This window comes from Belonocnema kinseyi, chromosome 4 (genome assembly GCF_010883055.1).
Source record: "Belonocnema kinseyi isolate 2016_QV_RU_SX_M_011 chromosome 4, B_treatae_v1, whole genome shotgun sequence".
NCBI classification, from domain to species: domain Eukaryota; kingdom Metazoa; phylum Arthropoda; class Insecta; order Hymenoptera; family Cynipidae; genus Belonocnema; species Belonocnema kinseyi.
In genome coordinates this window covers 139,082,531-139,097,904 of record NC_046660.1, presented here as the reverse complement: position 1 = coordinate 139,097,904, position 15,374 = coordinate 139,082,531, and the positions used below count along the sequence as shown (strand labels likewise).

Below are 15,374 nucleotides of genomic sequence, written 5' to 3'. Positions count from 1 at the left end.
GTTCTTAGGGTGCACGAGGCTTTTGCTGGATCGTCGTATTGATTCCTTTATAGACTGTAACCACCTATCTCACGGTTGTGAGACGTGGTTGTGGCTGAAATTGTACCGCGATTAACCGGGATTTTAAAGCACAAACGATTTTTCAAAAAACTGGAATGTCTCGCCTTTGGATAAATAGGAAAATTCGGTTCTCCCCTCAAAAAAAATCTAGGTAGCAATAGGATCAGGTCCTGTGAGTGGCGTTGCAGTTCGTCAGTAAACCTTTGAGCGGTGCGCAGTGAAAGTGCGTATAGTGACATAAAAGACCCTGTCTGTAAACTGCGTTAGAGGTTTCACCAGTTAGTGAACATTATTTGTTTTGCTTTATTTGGTATTTTTGGGTATTTATAGGAACAACAAAAAGTTTTCATGTAATTTTAGTGTATTTTTTACAATAAATATGAATTAACATTCAGGATCCTACTTTTTCTATGGAATTGTCTTACTGATTCACTGTAAAATATTCTCATTTTTCAGGTCTTCAAATAATTCAACTTTTTGAAGCCGCCGCCAGTGCGCCTATATTTTTTTTGAAAGTCATAGTCTAAGCTTTCAAACCCTGGAACGACTAAAAAAAAATTATTTGTTACAAAATTATACATTTTTTAACAATCATCGATTTTTTTCTATTTTTTTCATAAGTTTCAATTTTGATATAAAAAAATTTTTTAACGTTGGACACCGTCAACAATTGGATCGTATTGTAGATACTTAAAAAAATAAGCCTGAATTTTACTGTATTTTTTAAAAGCCAGAAACTGTGCAAAAACTGAAGAGGACTTAAAGGACCCTGCCTGTCAACGGCATGTGGGAAAAAGAAGTCTGTAAACGGAGTGTTAAATATAAAAACTTACGCTACCTTTCAGTCTCGAAAGGGCAAGAAAAGAGTTGTAGCTTCGATCATATCCCCGATAAGTTGTTGAATAGCGACGGAATTCTACCGTGTGTTTTTAGTCGATTTACACAAAATAATCCGAAGTCAACGTGTACGACGGCAAAAAGCGTAAGGGACTTAGTTTATACTTAATACTCCGCACTATTTCACGAAGGATGCAAAATGTACACGACCATTAGAGGTAAGTCTGGGGTTTATATAGAAATAAGCCATTTGAAATGTCACGTACAAATCAAGAAAACTTGACGAGGCACGTACGATTCGAGAAAACTCGACGAGGCACGTACGAATCCAGAAAACTTGACGAAGCTCGTACGAATCGAGAAAACTGATAAAGTCTCGTACTTGTTTTGCTCTCATTTATTATGTTTCCAACATGCTTTATAATTTTAATTCTATCCCTTTTTTTAGCTATATTGATTTCGTCATTATTCATGTGTAATTTTCTTACTCTTCTCTTCCTATTTTATAGATAATATCTTAATTTTAAGATTTATAGGCCGATAAATGAATTACGTATATAACTATGTAATTTATTTCATTACTTTTTAATTTTAGTTGTTATCATTTAATAGTCTTAGATGGTATACAATTTGATTACCCTTCATTATATCAGCGGAATAAGTAATATTGTTTTAGTAAGATAACCTACATATTTCTAAGTTACAGATGCTTTGGATCATTCGGTATGCTTACGGTAATGCACAGTTCATTAGCTTGCGCTTATTACTTTATCGATCAAGGGTAACAGCTTCTCACTGACGTAGGCTCAAAAGGATTAGCAGGGATGTTTCTCCAAAAAGCGGAAAATTTGAAAATACACCTGGTGTACGCCATGGGCAGGAAAAAGAGCGTAATAGAGAGATTTTACCACTCTAGTAAATTAAAGTTGATGGCTATAGTGTGGGCAGTAACTCGTTTTAGAGCTCTACTGAATAATATCAAATTTACCTTTTCGACAGATTGTTAGGCTCAAATCTTCTTGAATGCTCATCGTACAAAGAATCCACAAATCGTAAGATGCGGATGTCTTTTAGGAGAATTCAACTTTAATATTATACACTGACCTGGAACAAAACTTCCTCACGTGGACACCTGAAGTCGAGCGCCAGTCGAGAATTCCGAGGAACAAGATATCGAAACACTATCAGTCCCCTATCAGTACCCTATACCAATATGCACACGAAGAGATGAAAAACATAAGAGGAACTTTGAAGAAACCAGAAGAAAAACGTGTCAGGCGAGAAAAGGGATAAGTGCAGACCTACTTGATAAGAGAAGGTATTCTTTACAAGAAAGATTAAAACAACCTTCCTAATGTGACTCCAAAAGCAATGCGAAGAAGAATAACCGTCGATTTCACGATTTCGGAGGTCGTGGCCGCCTTGATCGCACCTTATCGCAATTGAGCCACCACTACTACTTTCCGAATATGAAAAACTGTGTGCGACAACAAATTGGCGCATGTCTTAAATGTTACTTGAAAAAACCATAATAGTTCGTGAACCGGAAGAATTGCACCTTATTCCACTGGGTAATCGCTCCTCTGACATTGTTCATCTTGATCATCTGGGGCCCTTCATTTCATGGACCGAGGAACATGCTTCGCGGCAGGTGAATTCACCGAATTTTGCGAGAAAAATGTATGAGAGAGGAACTAACAATTGGCCGAAACAACTCAAACGAATAGATCGTTATCATAACCAGTCGTTCAATAAGTAGACTGGTAAAAGTACCTTTGAACTGCTGTTTGGATACGTATCTAGACACGATGAAGGAAGAGTCAGAGAACTTACTCGTTTGAGATCGTGGCAATATTGAAGAGGCTCAATCCAAATGTAAGGAATATTACGATAAACATCGCCGAAGGAACGTACTCTGCGATATTGGAGAAATCGTCTTTATGAGAGTGAAAACAGTTTTCACTGGAGATTCAACAAAACTTCAACCGGAGTACAGGAGACCTTTAGTCGTTGACAAAGTATTATCTAATGACCATTCATGAAGTTTTGGAATTAAGAGCCTTTTAGTCTGGACTATGTTAGGCCAGCACAGCCCATGCGAGTCAGCTCAAACTTTGGAAACCAGCTTTCGATGATTCCCCGTCTGAAAACGTGAATGTTCATTATTCATAAGACGAAGAAGAAGATGATTATCATCTTGGAGTGGAATCGAAAGGACAACAGCAAAAAAAAACAAGATTATTCCACGAGTGTACTTCAGAATGAACCATCAGGTTTTAGTGACAGTTTAAGTGTCGATAGTGTTATTGATGTCATACCTGACAGGCGAGTCGTGATGAGTGTGGTCGATTGTTAGAAGCTTTCGCGGATTATCAAGACTGCGAATTGTAGTGGGCGCGAGGAGCCTGGAATGAGATAGTTGCGAGTGTTGAGATCGTGCGGATGTGCATCAGTGCGAAAAGAGACAATTTGTGTAAAAAGACTTGTGTTTTGTAATGATCATCAGGAATCACCGTTTGTATTGTATTCAGCGGAGCGTTTCAAAGGGTTGAACATTTTAATGTTCCTTAAACGTGACAGGAACGTTCCAGTGGAACGTGCTCAAGATGCCTGCGTGACGTTCTTGGTAATTTCTGTATTATTAAGGTTGTGCTGCTCCCAATTGCTATAATAAATGTATTATGGAGCTGTATACCAAGCGAAAAGAACGTGAAGGCCTCTGCAGTGGAATCGTCGATATTCACAAACTTTGATAAAGATTAAAATAGCATTACATGTAAATACTATGCATGCACAATTTATTTTTTTTTTTAGCATTTTCATATACGAAGAAGATGTTAAGTTCTTCTTAAAATCAGTACTTTTTTATTTGCAGAATTTCTAGGTTAAACTTACTTATTAATAAAGCTCACAATCAAGTTAAAATTGTATGCTTAAATTTAAACGTGTCTTGTAAATTTTAAATAAGTAACACAGGACAATATCACGAAGTGGTGCTCACATGCAGTGTTTTTTATAACCATTTTTATAACCTCACTCGCGATTGGTGTAACCCTAGCGGAACGAACAGTTTGGAAAGTGATCGCAAAGAGGTACCTAGCCTTTCGGAATTGTTTGTGAACTTGGCTCCCGATTTTTTGCTGAACATAGAGCTGTCCCGCACTATCCGACTTCTTATTGATCATTTCCGACTGTCCCGCTAGTTAAGTCGTTTAGAATGTTTCCGATTTATTTTCGAATTACTCACATATTATTACTGCATATAATCACTTCTAAATGTTCCGTATCTCGAATACTCCAATTGCTAAATCTCATTTGTATTTGATATAATATGTCCTTCTTTATAAAATGCCTTTCTTTGTAATATAAAAATAATACACAATGAAATATTAATTGCTCTGAGCTGAACATGTAAAAGCCATAAGAAGCGTCACTTTGAACGATTTCTATATTCACAATAAAGAAAAAGGTTTACTAAAAAAATAAATGTACAAAATGAAGTTTTACTGAAAATGCTAGTAAATTTTTTTTTAACAAAAAGCAATTTCATGAAAAGTTAAGATACAGTAATTATTTTTCATATTTGAAATTTTGAAGTAAAGAAGGCTTTCTTAGTCAAAACATAGATAGATAGTTTATTTTCAATAGAGAATAAATAGTTAAACACGCAAGAAACAATTCGAAAAGCATCGGAATAAGCTATTCGGGACACTGGGACATTTATTCGGTCCCTAACTCAATTTTAAAAACTCTAATTTGACTGTGTGACCGAAACTTGATTTAAATCTCTGATGTGAATATTTAATATTCGTATGAGATCTTTATTCTCTTAAAGAACTATCTGGGAACAAACATTTGATGCGTGACATTTAAGCTTGGACGTGTCTCCCCGTTCCCTAATTTACCATTACTATCGTTGAGAAAATGATAAGCATCTGCCTTTGAAGCTTAACAACTTAGTCAAAAAAAAAAAATTCTAGCATAATAAAAAAATATTCATATGAAAGCTAAAAGTGTTCTGCGTAAATGAGCTTAAAGACGTTTATGTAAACATTTTTTTGCGCTTTGCAGACTGAAAAATGTAAAAAAGTAAGGATTTTAGGGGGCATATAAAAACAGTCAAGTTTCGAGCATTATTTCTTATACAAGGGGCAATGGGAAAAATTTGAAAAAATTCACGAGTATGAGGTAAATTGTTGTAAACCAATTGCAGTTGAGAAATTTAATAAATAATAAAGGTGTTGCTTTAAAGTACAAAAATGTAAAACTATATTATCTTCAGTTCTAATAAAGATAATAAAGTCATTCAAACTGCAAACTACAACGGATAGGCTCTGTAATTATTTTCAATCGCCCGGAAGGATGTGATAGTCTTATTTTTTGTGAAAATCGCGATATTTTTAGACATTTTCTTTCTTCGACCCGTGGCCAAGTACCACCCAAAGATTCAGAACCACGGGTCGAAAAAAGGCACCAGCGGTCGGCAGTTCTGTCACTTGTTTTCCAACCAAAAAACCTATCCGTTACAGTTTGCAGTTTAAATCGCTTTAATATCTTTATTAGAACTGAAGATAACATAGTTGTACATTTTTGTATTTTTAAGCAACAATTTTGATTATTTCTCAAATTTCTTAACTGCAAGTGGTTCACAACAGTTTCCTCATGCCCATGCATTTTTTCAAATTTTTCCCATTGCATCTTCTATCAGAAACATTTTTTTACATTAATGTCTTCAAAGCTCATTTACGTAGAACACTTTTAACTTTCATATGACTATGTTTTTTATTGCCCTAGCATTTTTTTGGCTGAGTTATTAACCTTCAAAGGCAGATGCCTATTATTTTATCGCCGGTAGTAGTTATTATATTCTCGGGGACAAAGGCAACTAAGAAATAAATAAAAATAACAAGTATTGAATCGTATATTGTAATATAACGATATAGTAATATAACGATATAGTAATACAATAGAATATATTCGTGTCTACCATCTAATGTATCATTCAAGGAGTTAAAAAGAAACAAAAATAACGAGAATTAAATTGTATATTATACTATAGCGATATAATAGGACGATATTTTATTATATTTTAATATATCATTCCATTAAATTGTTATGTTATAGTATACAATCCTTGTCATTCTTGTTTCTTTTTTAATTATTTTTATCCGCAACATTCCTATAAATCGTTTTTGCTCCGATGACTTTTACTCTGATTTGTCCAAAAGATTCAGATACCTCCATTTTCGGAAAGATTATAGTAATCTCAGCAGATAAAAATCTAAAAATATTTCACGAAGTACAAAATCTAAAAATTACTTGGAATCCCTTACATTTTAAAAACATGGTAAAAGTTTTTTTCCTGCACGAAAAAAAATTCCAACTCATAGTGAAGGAAGCAAGGATGGATGAAGGACACACGAGAAACACATTGTCAACTTACTGTACGCACACAAACATAATTCTATAATATATCCTACTTATGTAATATACGCGACGCACTTCTCTATATATCGCAGAATATTGCACGCCGAAGATATCGGTCAAAATGGTCCTCATATAATAACCAAGACAATTCTTATCGCTTGTGAGAAACGACCTGTGCCGGCCGACACAAATTTGGTGACTTAAGTGACTTTTCTCTTATAAAATTAAAACAAAGAATCCAAGAGTTTATCATTATTAAATTCAGGTGTATACCTACTTTCGAATTTTTTTCAATTATTTTAAATCCCCTTGAAAATCACTGAATTAAATGGTTGAATGATTAAAAAATTTTAAAATTCAATTTATAGACTTTGAAATTCACCTTGAATTCTTATGGATTCTATCAGATTTTTATTCACTAATTCTATATATGTTTCTTACATTCTTAGAGACGTATAACTCTCAAGAAGAAGAATCTGGGATTTATGGGTTATTTAAATGTTAAAACAGGTCTTGATCTAATCCCCCTGTCAATTGTATGTACATTTTACTTTAATTCTATAAATCTACTCCTTCTAAAACCACTTTCATACATTACTGATAAAATGAAATCTTTATCTATTGTGCAATAACTTAATTTTGATTATATCAGTAAAATCATTTATTTTGTGAAATAAAGGTTGAGAATAATGTAAATAAATGATTTAAAACGTTCAGCATTTTCATGTTTCAATGATGTCAAAATAGCGAACGTTTATACATTTTTGGGTTTGAAAAGTTACTTAATATACGTAATCCATTAATGAAGCAGTTTTCTCAGTCAATGTTTAAATAATGAGATTTTTATCAAGGAAATTAAAATAATAAATATTTTTAATTCAGATACAACGCCGTGTTAAATATAGAGAATTAATTTCGTTACCTAATTTAGTAACTTAGTAACCAAAGTCGTAAAAAATTTGCAATCCTCACAATAGAAATTGTTGAGCAATTTTCAAAGTAATTATTTTAAGACATACAAAAATTAATGGGTTTTTATTGAGTCTCGCTTATGTCGGGACGGACTACACTGACACACACTGACGCATGCGGTTAAATTACAATTATTATAATCACATCACTGGCGACACGATGTAAGGAGAGTTAAGAGAAAAAACGATTTCTTCCTGCCTTTAAATGTCCACACTGGGCATTTATTTGCAAAATTAACAAAAAATATCGCAGGATAATTTTACATCATTAAACATCACTAGCAACATAATTTGAGAAAAATTAAGAGAAAAAACGATTTCTTTCTGCCTTTAAATGTCCGCACTGGGCATTTGTTTATATAATTTTTTAGAAAATTATTACAAAATATAGAATGATAAATTCTCATAATCAAGTATTATTTTTTAATAAAAGCAAGTAACTTTATCGCAAAAATTCAGTTTGCAAACGAAAAATCCATAATCCAGCGATGCTGATCATAGGAAATTTTTTTCATGAAGATAAGCAAACAAAACGAAAAATGTATTGCTGAATTAATTTAAAAACAAAAATCTAAAATCCGTTAAGAATTACCTTTTACAAGTTATTTTGAACCTCCTTTTTTATTTTACCTCACTGTTGTCTGCAAGGCTGGAAGAAGCAAGTGAACGTATTCATTGCGCATGCGTGGATAAAAAAGCTAGCAAAATTCGAGTCCATAGACAATTGTCTCAAAACCCATTCACATTCCAGCAGCGTTAAAGCGACGTATTACAAAGGTTTGGTTTAAAAATCTAGCACACAGTTGCATGGCTTACGTCCGCCTTTAAATACACAATTTTGGTGAAGAGGAAAAGTTTTTTTTTAACACCGAAAAGTAGAATCTCAGATACCGAGAATTCTTTTCATATCATAAATTTAAATTTTCACATGGTAGGAAACATAATTATTTAAACATTATTTTTAGCCATATAAATTTCTTTACGCTTGCAATTTTATAATTCTGAATACAGATTCGAATTCAGGAACGTTAGGAACCTCTATAATGGTGTTTCTCATGAATGTACATTTCATTTTTCTGCATTATCACCAAAATCGTATATCTTTAAAAGTCGCCAAAGCCATGCAATTGTGTTCTAGAGTTTTAAACCTAATCTTTGTGCGTAGGGGTATGTGGACCGGCCGTGTGCTGTCAAGTTTGGCGAGCTATAACTCTCGAAGCAGATATAATTCTACCAAACCTCTTTTAGAGGCGCCTTTCCAAGACCCTTTAGATTAGAAACATGCAACAAAAAAATAGATTTTCTGAAATCGGAAAGGTGTGAATCTCCCATAGTGATAATGAAGTGCCAACAAACGTTGCAGATGTAAACCTGAAAAATAGCCTTCACTTCGCACATTTTTCAGATACGATAAGCTCATTTGAAGGAAAACCACTTTTGACATTAAGGAAAGTATTTTTCTAAACTGTAATGATGATAATGAGATAACGGTTTCAGTTACTGATACGAAACATGAACAAAAACTTTTTAAGCCTTTATCATAAGTTTCTTGCCTACAAAATATAAGAGATTTTTTCCGACCTATAAAGGAACAACTTATGACAATTTTTGTAAAAATATACAAAAATTACGATTATTAGGGTTAATTTTTTGTGTTGACATTTCTTTGCCATTTTAATTGATTTTCTAGTACATCGGCAACTAAGGAATTAGTAATCATGCCGAATAGAAATCTATAGGCATCAACAAATCAAAAGAAAATTGGAAACAAAGAATGTTTGCATATTTCGGGCCAGCCTATTTCCTTGTATCCTTCTTTGCTGAATGCAGGTTTTTAACTCTATGTGATAGACAAATCTAGATGCATTTGTATAATATTATTTTGTGTATAATTAATTATATTTTTTGGACAGGTGCCTGCTGTATAGATGATTTTATTGCAAGAGCATTGGATATTGATTTTTTAATTCACTATGGACATTCTTGCCTAATTCCTATAGATCAGACTACAGGAATCAAATTACTATACATTTTTGTTGATATTAAAATCGACGTCGCGCACTGTATTAGATGCTTGAAATCAACGCTATCAGTAAATAGTAAGATTGCTCTTGTAAGTACAATACAATTTGCCGGGAGTTTTCAAGGAATTGCAGCAGAAATGAGAAAAGACAATTATGAGGTAACAATACCTCAAAGCAAGCCGTTAAGTCCTGGAGAGGTAATTAAGAAAGAAAAGTTTTTATGATCTTTTTTTGAAAGTAAGTAACGAAAAATACCATTTTTCTTTACACATGCATGAAAAGCCCTTGTTTGCCCACGGTTGCAGACATAAAAAATAGCAGATTCCACACTGTGAACGAAGGCGATGAGCAAATACCCAAAAATCGGTAAGCAAAATGCTTTCACCGGATACCAAAACGTTTTGTTCACTGGTTTTACCACTATAATACCATCCAGCGCCGTGAGCAAACAGTCCATTTGGCATCTTGTCTTGAAATTAACTATTTACATTTTGTAATATTCCTCAAGCCATGCGTCTTAAACATCAATTTTAAAATAAGACCAAGACTAATTAAAACATGCACGATTTTATAAGTGCTATTTTATAAATGTTTTCCACTGTGAAGATGCCTTTGCTGTACGAGCCAGAAGTTAATCGAAGGGGAATTGTAGGCGAGTTTGAGGCAAGCCGATAGCGAGCCGAAGACGAGCCGTAAATTACCCGAAGATAAGCCGATGGCAAGTACTGTAAACTTCACAAGAGATGCACTTGTCTACTTTTTGCACCTGTTGCACACGATATTTTTTGTAACAAATGTAGGAAGCTTTTGATTTTAGAAACAATAAGAAGAAACATTTCGGAAATTTATGGTAAAATTACTAAAAATTTCTGGAAATTTTCGGTAAATTTGTGAATTATCACTTCGAGTTTCAACTGCGCACGCGCAGAAGCTAAAAAAGTAATCTTTCTCAAATAGCGCCAGCAAAGCAACTAGAAGAAGTCTTTTTATAACTTCTTTTTACCAAGGTTTTTGAATTGGTCACTTCCTGCGTGCAATACATGCTTCGAAATGTGATCATTTTGTGCATGCCTTACAAAAAAAACTTTAGGGCAGCGGAGGTTCAACTGGCGCACAGAAGCAAAAAAAAAGTAATTTAAAAAAACAACTATAGAACCAACATTTATGTAAAAATGTGATAGGGTAACTTGATATCTTAACAATCTTGAATGACAGAAAAATATTTCGTAGAAGATTTATAAATTAGATATTTATTAGATTTTTCGGTGGGGCGCACCTTCTTCAAGTTACCCGCCACTTTGGGTATTTCTGCGCACCATCAGCACATAACGTTTTATATTTAATTTAAAAAAAAAACTATTTGATAAATTTTTAGATACTATACGGAAATCTTTTTTGATTAATTGTAGGTGAAAAAAGAGACAGCAGTCGCATTTTACTGTAATGGTTTTTACGATTTTACTGGTTAAATTGTAATACGAAAAATGCGCATTTAAAAATATTAATTGCATTAGCATTTAGGTCTTTTTTCATAGTTTTTAGAAAATTAAGATTATTAAAAAGATGTTTTTAAAAATCACATATAGTATTGAGTATTACTTTTTTCAGATTTTAGGTTGTACAGCGCCAAATATTCATTGTGCAGATGTTTTAGTATATATAGGAGATGGCCGATTTCATTTGGAAGCAGTTATGATAGCAAATCCTAAACTGAGAGCTTTTCGTTACGATCCATATGAGAAGAAATTAACTGAAGAATTTTACGATCATAAATTGATGCTTGACGGTAGAAAAGCGTCGATAAGTCAGTCTGTTGAAGCCAAAAACTTTGGATTGTTACTCGGTACCCTTGGTCGACAAGGAAATACTAATGTCCTCTTCAATTTACAACAGAGACTAAACGTATTGGGAAAAACATATATAATTATTTTACTTTCGGAAATATTTCCGAATAAATTACAACTCTTCAAGGACATAGAAGCTTTTATACAGGTATACAAAATTCAATCATAGGAACAACAAAGTGAAAATAGAGTAGTACATGTATATTTGGAAAATAGTCAAATATAGTATATTTATATAATTATGTAACGTAGCCTCGTACTCTAGATCAATTGTAGTAACGCTAGTTACTCGTTTCAACTAACAGAATTTTAAAGCCGTGAACACAAAATAAATTCTTCGGATATCCGTAAAAGGGGGGTTATGAGAGACAAGAAAGGGGATTCCATTTTTCAGCCGCACGGTTGAATATTTTTGTCTGATTTTTTGCATACGCCATTTAAATGTTATTCCATTTTTTTATGGAGCCGGTTTTTTCGATAAAATGTTTTCAGGCTCATTACAAAAAAAAATGAAAGTATGGCTTGATTGAATTTTAATTAGCAGAATTAATTTGTTCATATAATTTGAAGAAAGTGAAAAAAAAAGATTAATAAAAATCAGTGAATACAGGTATTTGTAGTAATAATACAAATGTTAAAATGCATACGAAAGAATAGCCAGATACACCGTAGCGTAAATTATGGTGAACAAACGACTTTTTTATTGTTATGAGATTCAGGCCGGTTAAAAAAACTATTTTTAAAGCATGGCTTGACTCAATTCAGCTACCAGAATTAGTATGGTAACATTGAAATGTAACATCGAATGCTTTTAAGAACTCTATTTATTTTTATTGCATTTAGGCCTTTTTAATATGTATACATATAATTTTTACGCGAACTGTTAAATGGATGACAAATCATATTCGTGTTTCACTATATTTTGAAGGTGACACCACTATTTAAACATGATTAAAAAATTATTCATCTTTTCGACCACACATACTATACAATAAATATGTATAATTATTTTTGAATTTCCACTTCGATAGAGATCAAGTTCAAAGATCAAGGATCAAGATAAGTATATTATCAGTTTTATGCGGGCTAAATAATTTTGTACCGGGAGATTTTTTTGATACGATAGAATTTTCTAATTTTTCTCGGACACGATAATAAATAAGAAAAATTCTGAAATAAAACTCTGCAGGTCTATGAAAAATCTATTAAAAATATCTTTTATTTTTTTGCGATATCTGTGGAAAAAAATTTCCGGGCCTTAAGACATTGAAAAAATATTTAGAAGGACAAAAAGGTGGGTTTTGCGGACAAAATATTTTTTTGATGTTTTTGAAATTTGAAGATAACCAATAACAAATATATATTTTTTAAATCCTATATTTTTAATTTTGCCTCATATTTTTTTACAATTTCTGTTCATTCAATAAAGATATCATATCAGCTTCATACAAGAAAAACCATTTTTCAATGCCTGAAGAATTCTTTTCCCTAAAAAATGTAAGTTTCATTTAGCCCGCATATAACATATATACATAGATAAACATATACTTATATACACATAAATTCTTAATCAAAGCACAAATTCAAATAAAAAAATGAAAAAAAAATGTAATGGTCGGTTTTTTGAAAAAATCGAGTTTTAATTGTTTAAGATAAAATGCCCTCATTTTCTTAATTTTAGCCGTTCTTCAATTTTTCCTGCGTATTACGAAAGAAGACAAGAAACTATGTAAGAATCTCAAGTCTCACAATTTACATAGGTTGAAAAACAAAAATTTGTGTGCTTTGGGGCCCTAAGCTCAAACTTAAAATACGCATAACTTCTTTGAAACCAATTTTGTTGCAAATAGGCAAAATACTTATTGCCTAATTTCCTCTTAAAAAACAACATATCTCGTTCCCGAGAGATTGTGCGACTTCCAGTGTAGAAGCTGTGCTTGAAACTGATTCGCTCTTTGTGTCGTTTAGAACATTATTTGTCGTCCAGTTAAAGAGAAACATCTTTTACTTAGCCATACATTTTTTCCATCATTTATCCATCAATTAATTGAAGCATTTTGAACTGTAAATTAAATGTCATACTGATAGTTTCATTCAATGAAATACGTATTCTTTCCTGTAATTAATTAAAAATAGTCATAGAAATTAAAATTCGACATTGCAAATATTTAACTATTTGTCCACTCTTCACTTAAAGTTTGGCAATAATAATTAAAACCTAACAAACATAATTGTTTAAATAAATGATTATTGTTAAAAACTATCTTCTCCTGCACTAATGCTAAATAGTTGCAGTTTTTTTTTATTTTCCACGTTTTGAAAACTTCACTTTTATAGTAAAGTAATTATGAATACAAGCTAAAAAACAGAACCGCCTAAACAATTTATTATTGTCTATAATTATTGATCCTTATATAGTTGGTAGAATGTTGCGGAGTGAACAAAAAGTAAAAAATTTCAGAAAAAACCGCAACTATCTGGAATTAATGCAAATAAAGATAGTTATGAACAATAATGATTTATTTAAACAATTATTTTTGCTAAACTTAATTAATTATCGAGTTACTTCAAGTACAAAATAGACAAAGAGTTGAAAATTTCTGAAAAAAGGTAAAAGAGGAGTGGGCTCATTGTGTCGCCCTGAAAAACACCTATCTGAAAGTTGACCTTGTTAGTTGTCACACGATTTTTTCGAGATAAGATAGTAAATCTGGTCTATGGGAGGTTGAATCGAAAGCTTACCGGTAATCAATCCAGGCCATCGATAGGTCACGCTGGTAGAATGCTGCATCTTTGCAGACACATCTATCGATGAGCAGGTTCTCCCGACATCCCGCTACGTCTTTCTTTGAGCCTCGTTGTTCATACATTTCTTGCCACACAGGTTCAATTGCCCGAACAATCCTATCATTTAGGATAGCTGTGAATATCTTATACAGTGTGTTCAGACAAGTGATTGGCCTGTAATTCTTCGGATTAGCTAAGTTGCCTATTTTCGGCAGGAATATTTTCCACCTCCTCGGTAATGAAGGGTGGGCATTCTTGATAAGGTGTTATGATGCCATCACGCAGCTCCTTGAAGCTATTTATATCTTCTGAATCTTCGTCCAGTCTGTGCTGCACTTTGTAGACTCTTCTCCAAAATACTTCGACCTCCTCTGGTTTGGGCGGGTGGTCGACAAAAACAATAATTGATAGCCCAGAGGTCGGATTCTTCGGAAAAATGTACACAAAGCTCGTCATCTATTTCAGCCAGATCTTTAGGCTTGAGAGAAACCTTGGTGTTGATGTTTCTCCGGGTCATAAAGCATCGCTCTTCCTCTATCGGATGCCTGCCCGCGGTTGGCCTTAGTGTCGCCTCTCTTTCTCTGTTTCCGGCTTGTTCTAGCTGTAGTAGAGTAGGAGTTCCGCTTACGTAGCCCCTTTTTCGGAGTAGTTCAGCATGGTTTCGCAGACGTTGCAGCGAAGAGTGCGATAACTCCGGGTATTTCTCGCACCACAGAGCATGCGACCGTGCCATGTAACCCCGTTCAGGGGCCAAATTCGCATCGTAGCACTCTAGCAAGTCGTGATGTAGTCGCTTCGTCCACCTAAAGGTCCCGAGATTCCGCCGATCCATCGCATTGAATTCATCTTCATTGGCTCCCCCCAGCTCTAGAGTGGTCGGCATTGTTGGCCGAACCATTGTCGGAAGCCCTGCGCGTTCTCTTGTTTTGAACCGCATTTACTATAACTATGTTTGCTGTTGTTATTGTTGTTCCCACGAGAAGCTAGGGAAAGGGGTTCGTCCGTCCTTTTAGAGCCCCGCATGCAAGGATAAGGCTGCGTACTCTGAGAGGTCGCCCGGTATCGCAGAGTCACCGTTCTTGTCCGTTTTTGTTCTTTTTTCCTTGGCTCTTGTTTGAAAGAGAGTCCCGGTCACGCCTGAGCCAGGGAGAAGATGTCCAGAGTCCGGTTGTAAACGAACCGAGCAAGTCGAGTCACGAATTCGTCTGTTAGGCAGTCGGAACGATTGCGCTGCTGTTAATGTTCCGTCGGCAAACTGCGAATGGTTGGAAATCATGAAGTTTCGGCAATGTATTTTTAAAAATTCGTACTAATTTCGCGCCAACGAATGATGTGACGTGCACTAAAGCCTTTCCGGTTTTAGTGAAGAAGGTGGAAATTTATACCGAAAATTTCATTCTGTGACTAGCGTCGGTGTGTGTTGG

The 15,374-nt window shown here is 33.9% G+C and overlaps 1 protein-coding gene across 7 annotated transcripts in view; it reads left to right on the top strand.

Moving 5' to 3' along the window:
• The window catches only part of LOC117170592 (2-(3-amino-3-carboxypropyl)histidine synthase subunit 1), a 194,989-nt gene that overhangs the window by 124,568 nt on the left and 55,047 nt on the right, over positions 1 to 15,374 (top strand). For all 7 annotated transcript variants that reach the window (XM_033357456.1, XM_033357455.1, XM_033357458.1 and 4 more), the window contains 2 exons: positions 9,209 to 9,516; positions 10,928 to 11,311. In XM_033357456.1, the coding sequence (XP_033213347.1) occupies positions 9,209 to 9,516; positions 10,928 to 11,311 (692 nt within the window). The remainder of the gene's footprint in view (positions 1 to 9,208; positions 9,517 to 10,927; positions 11,312 to 15,374) is intronic.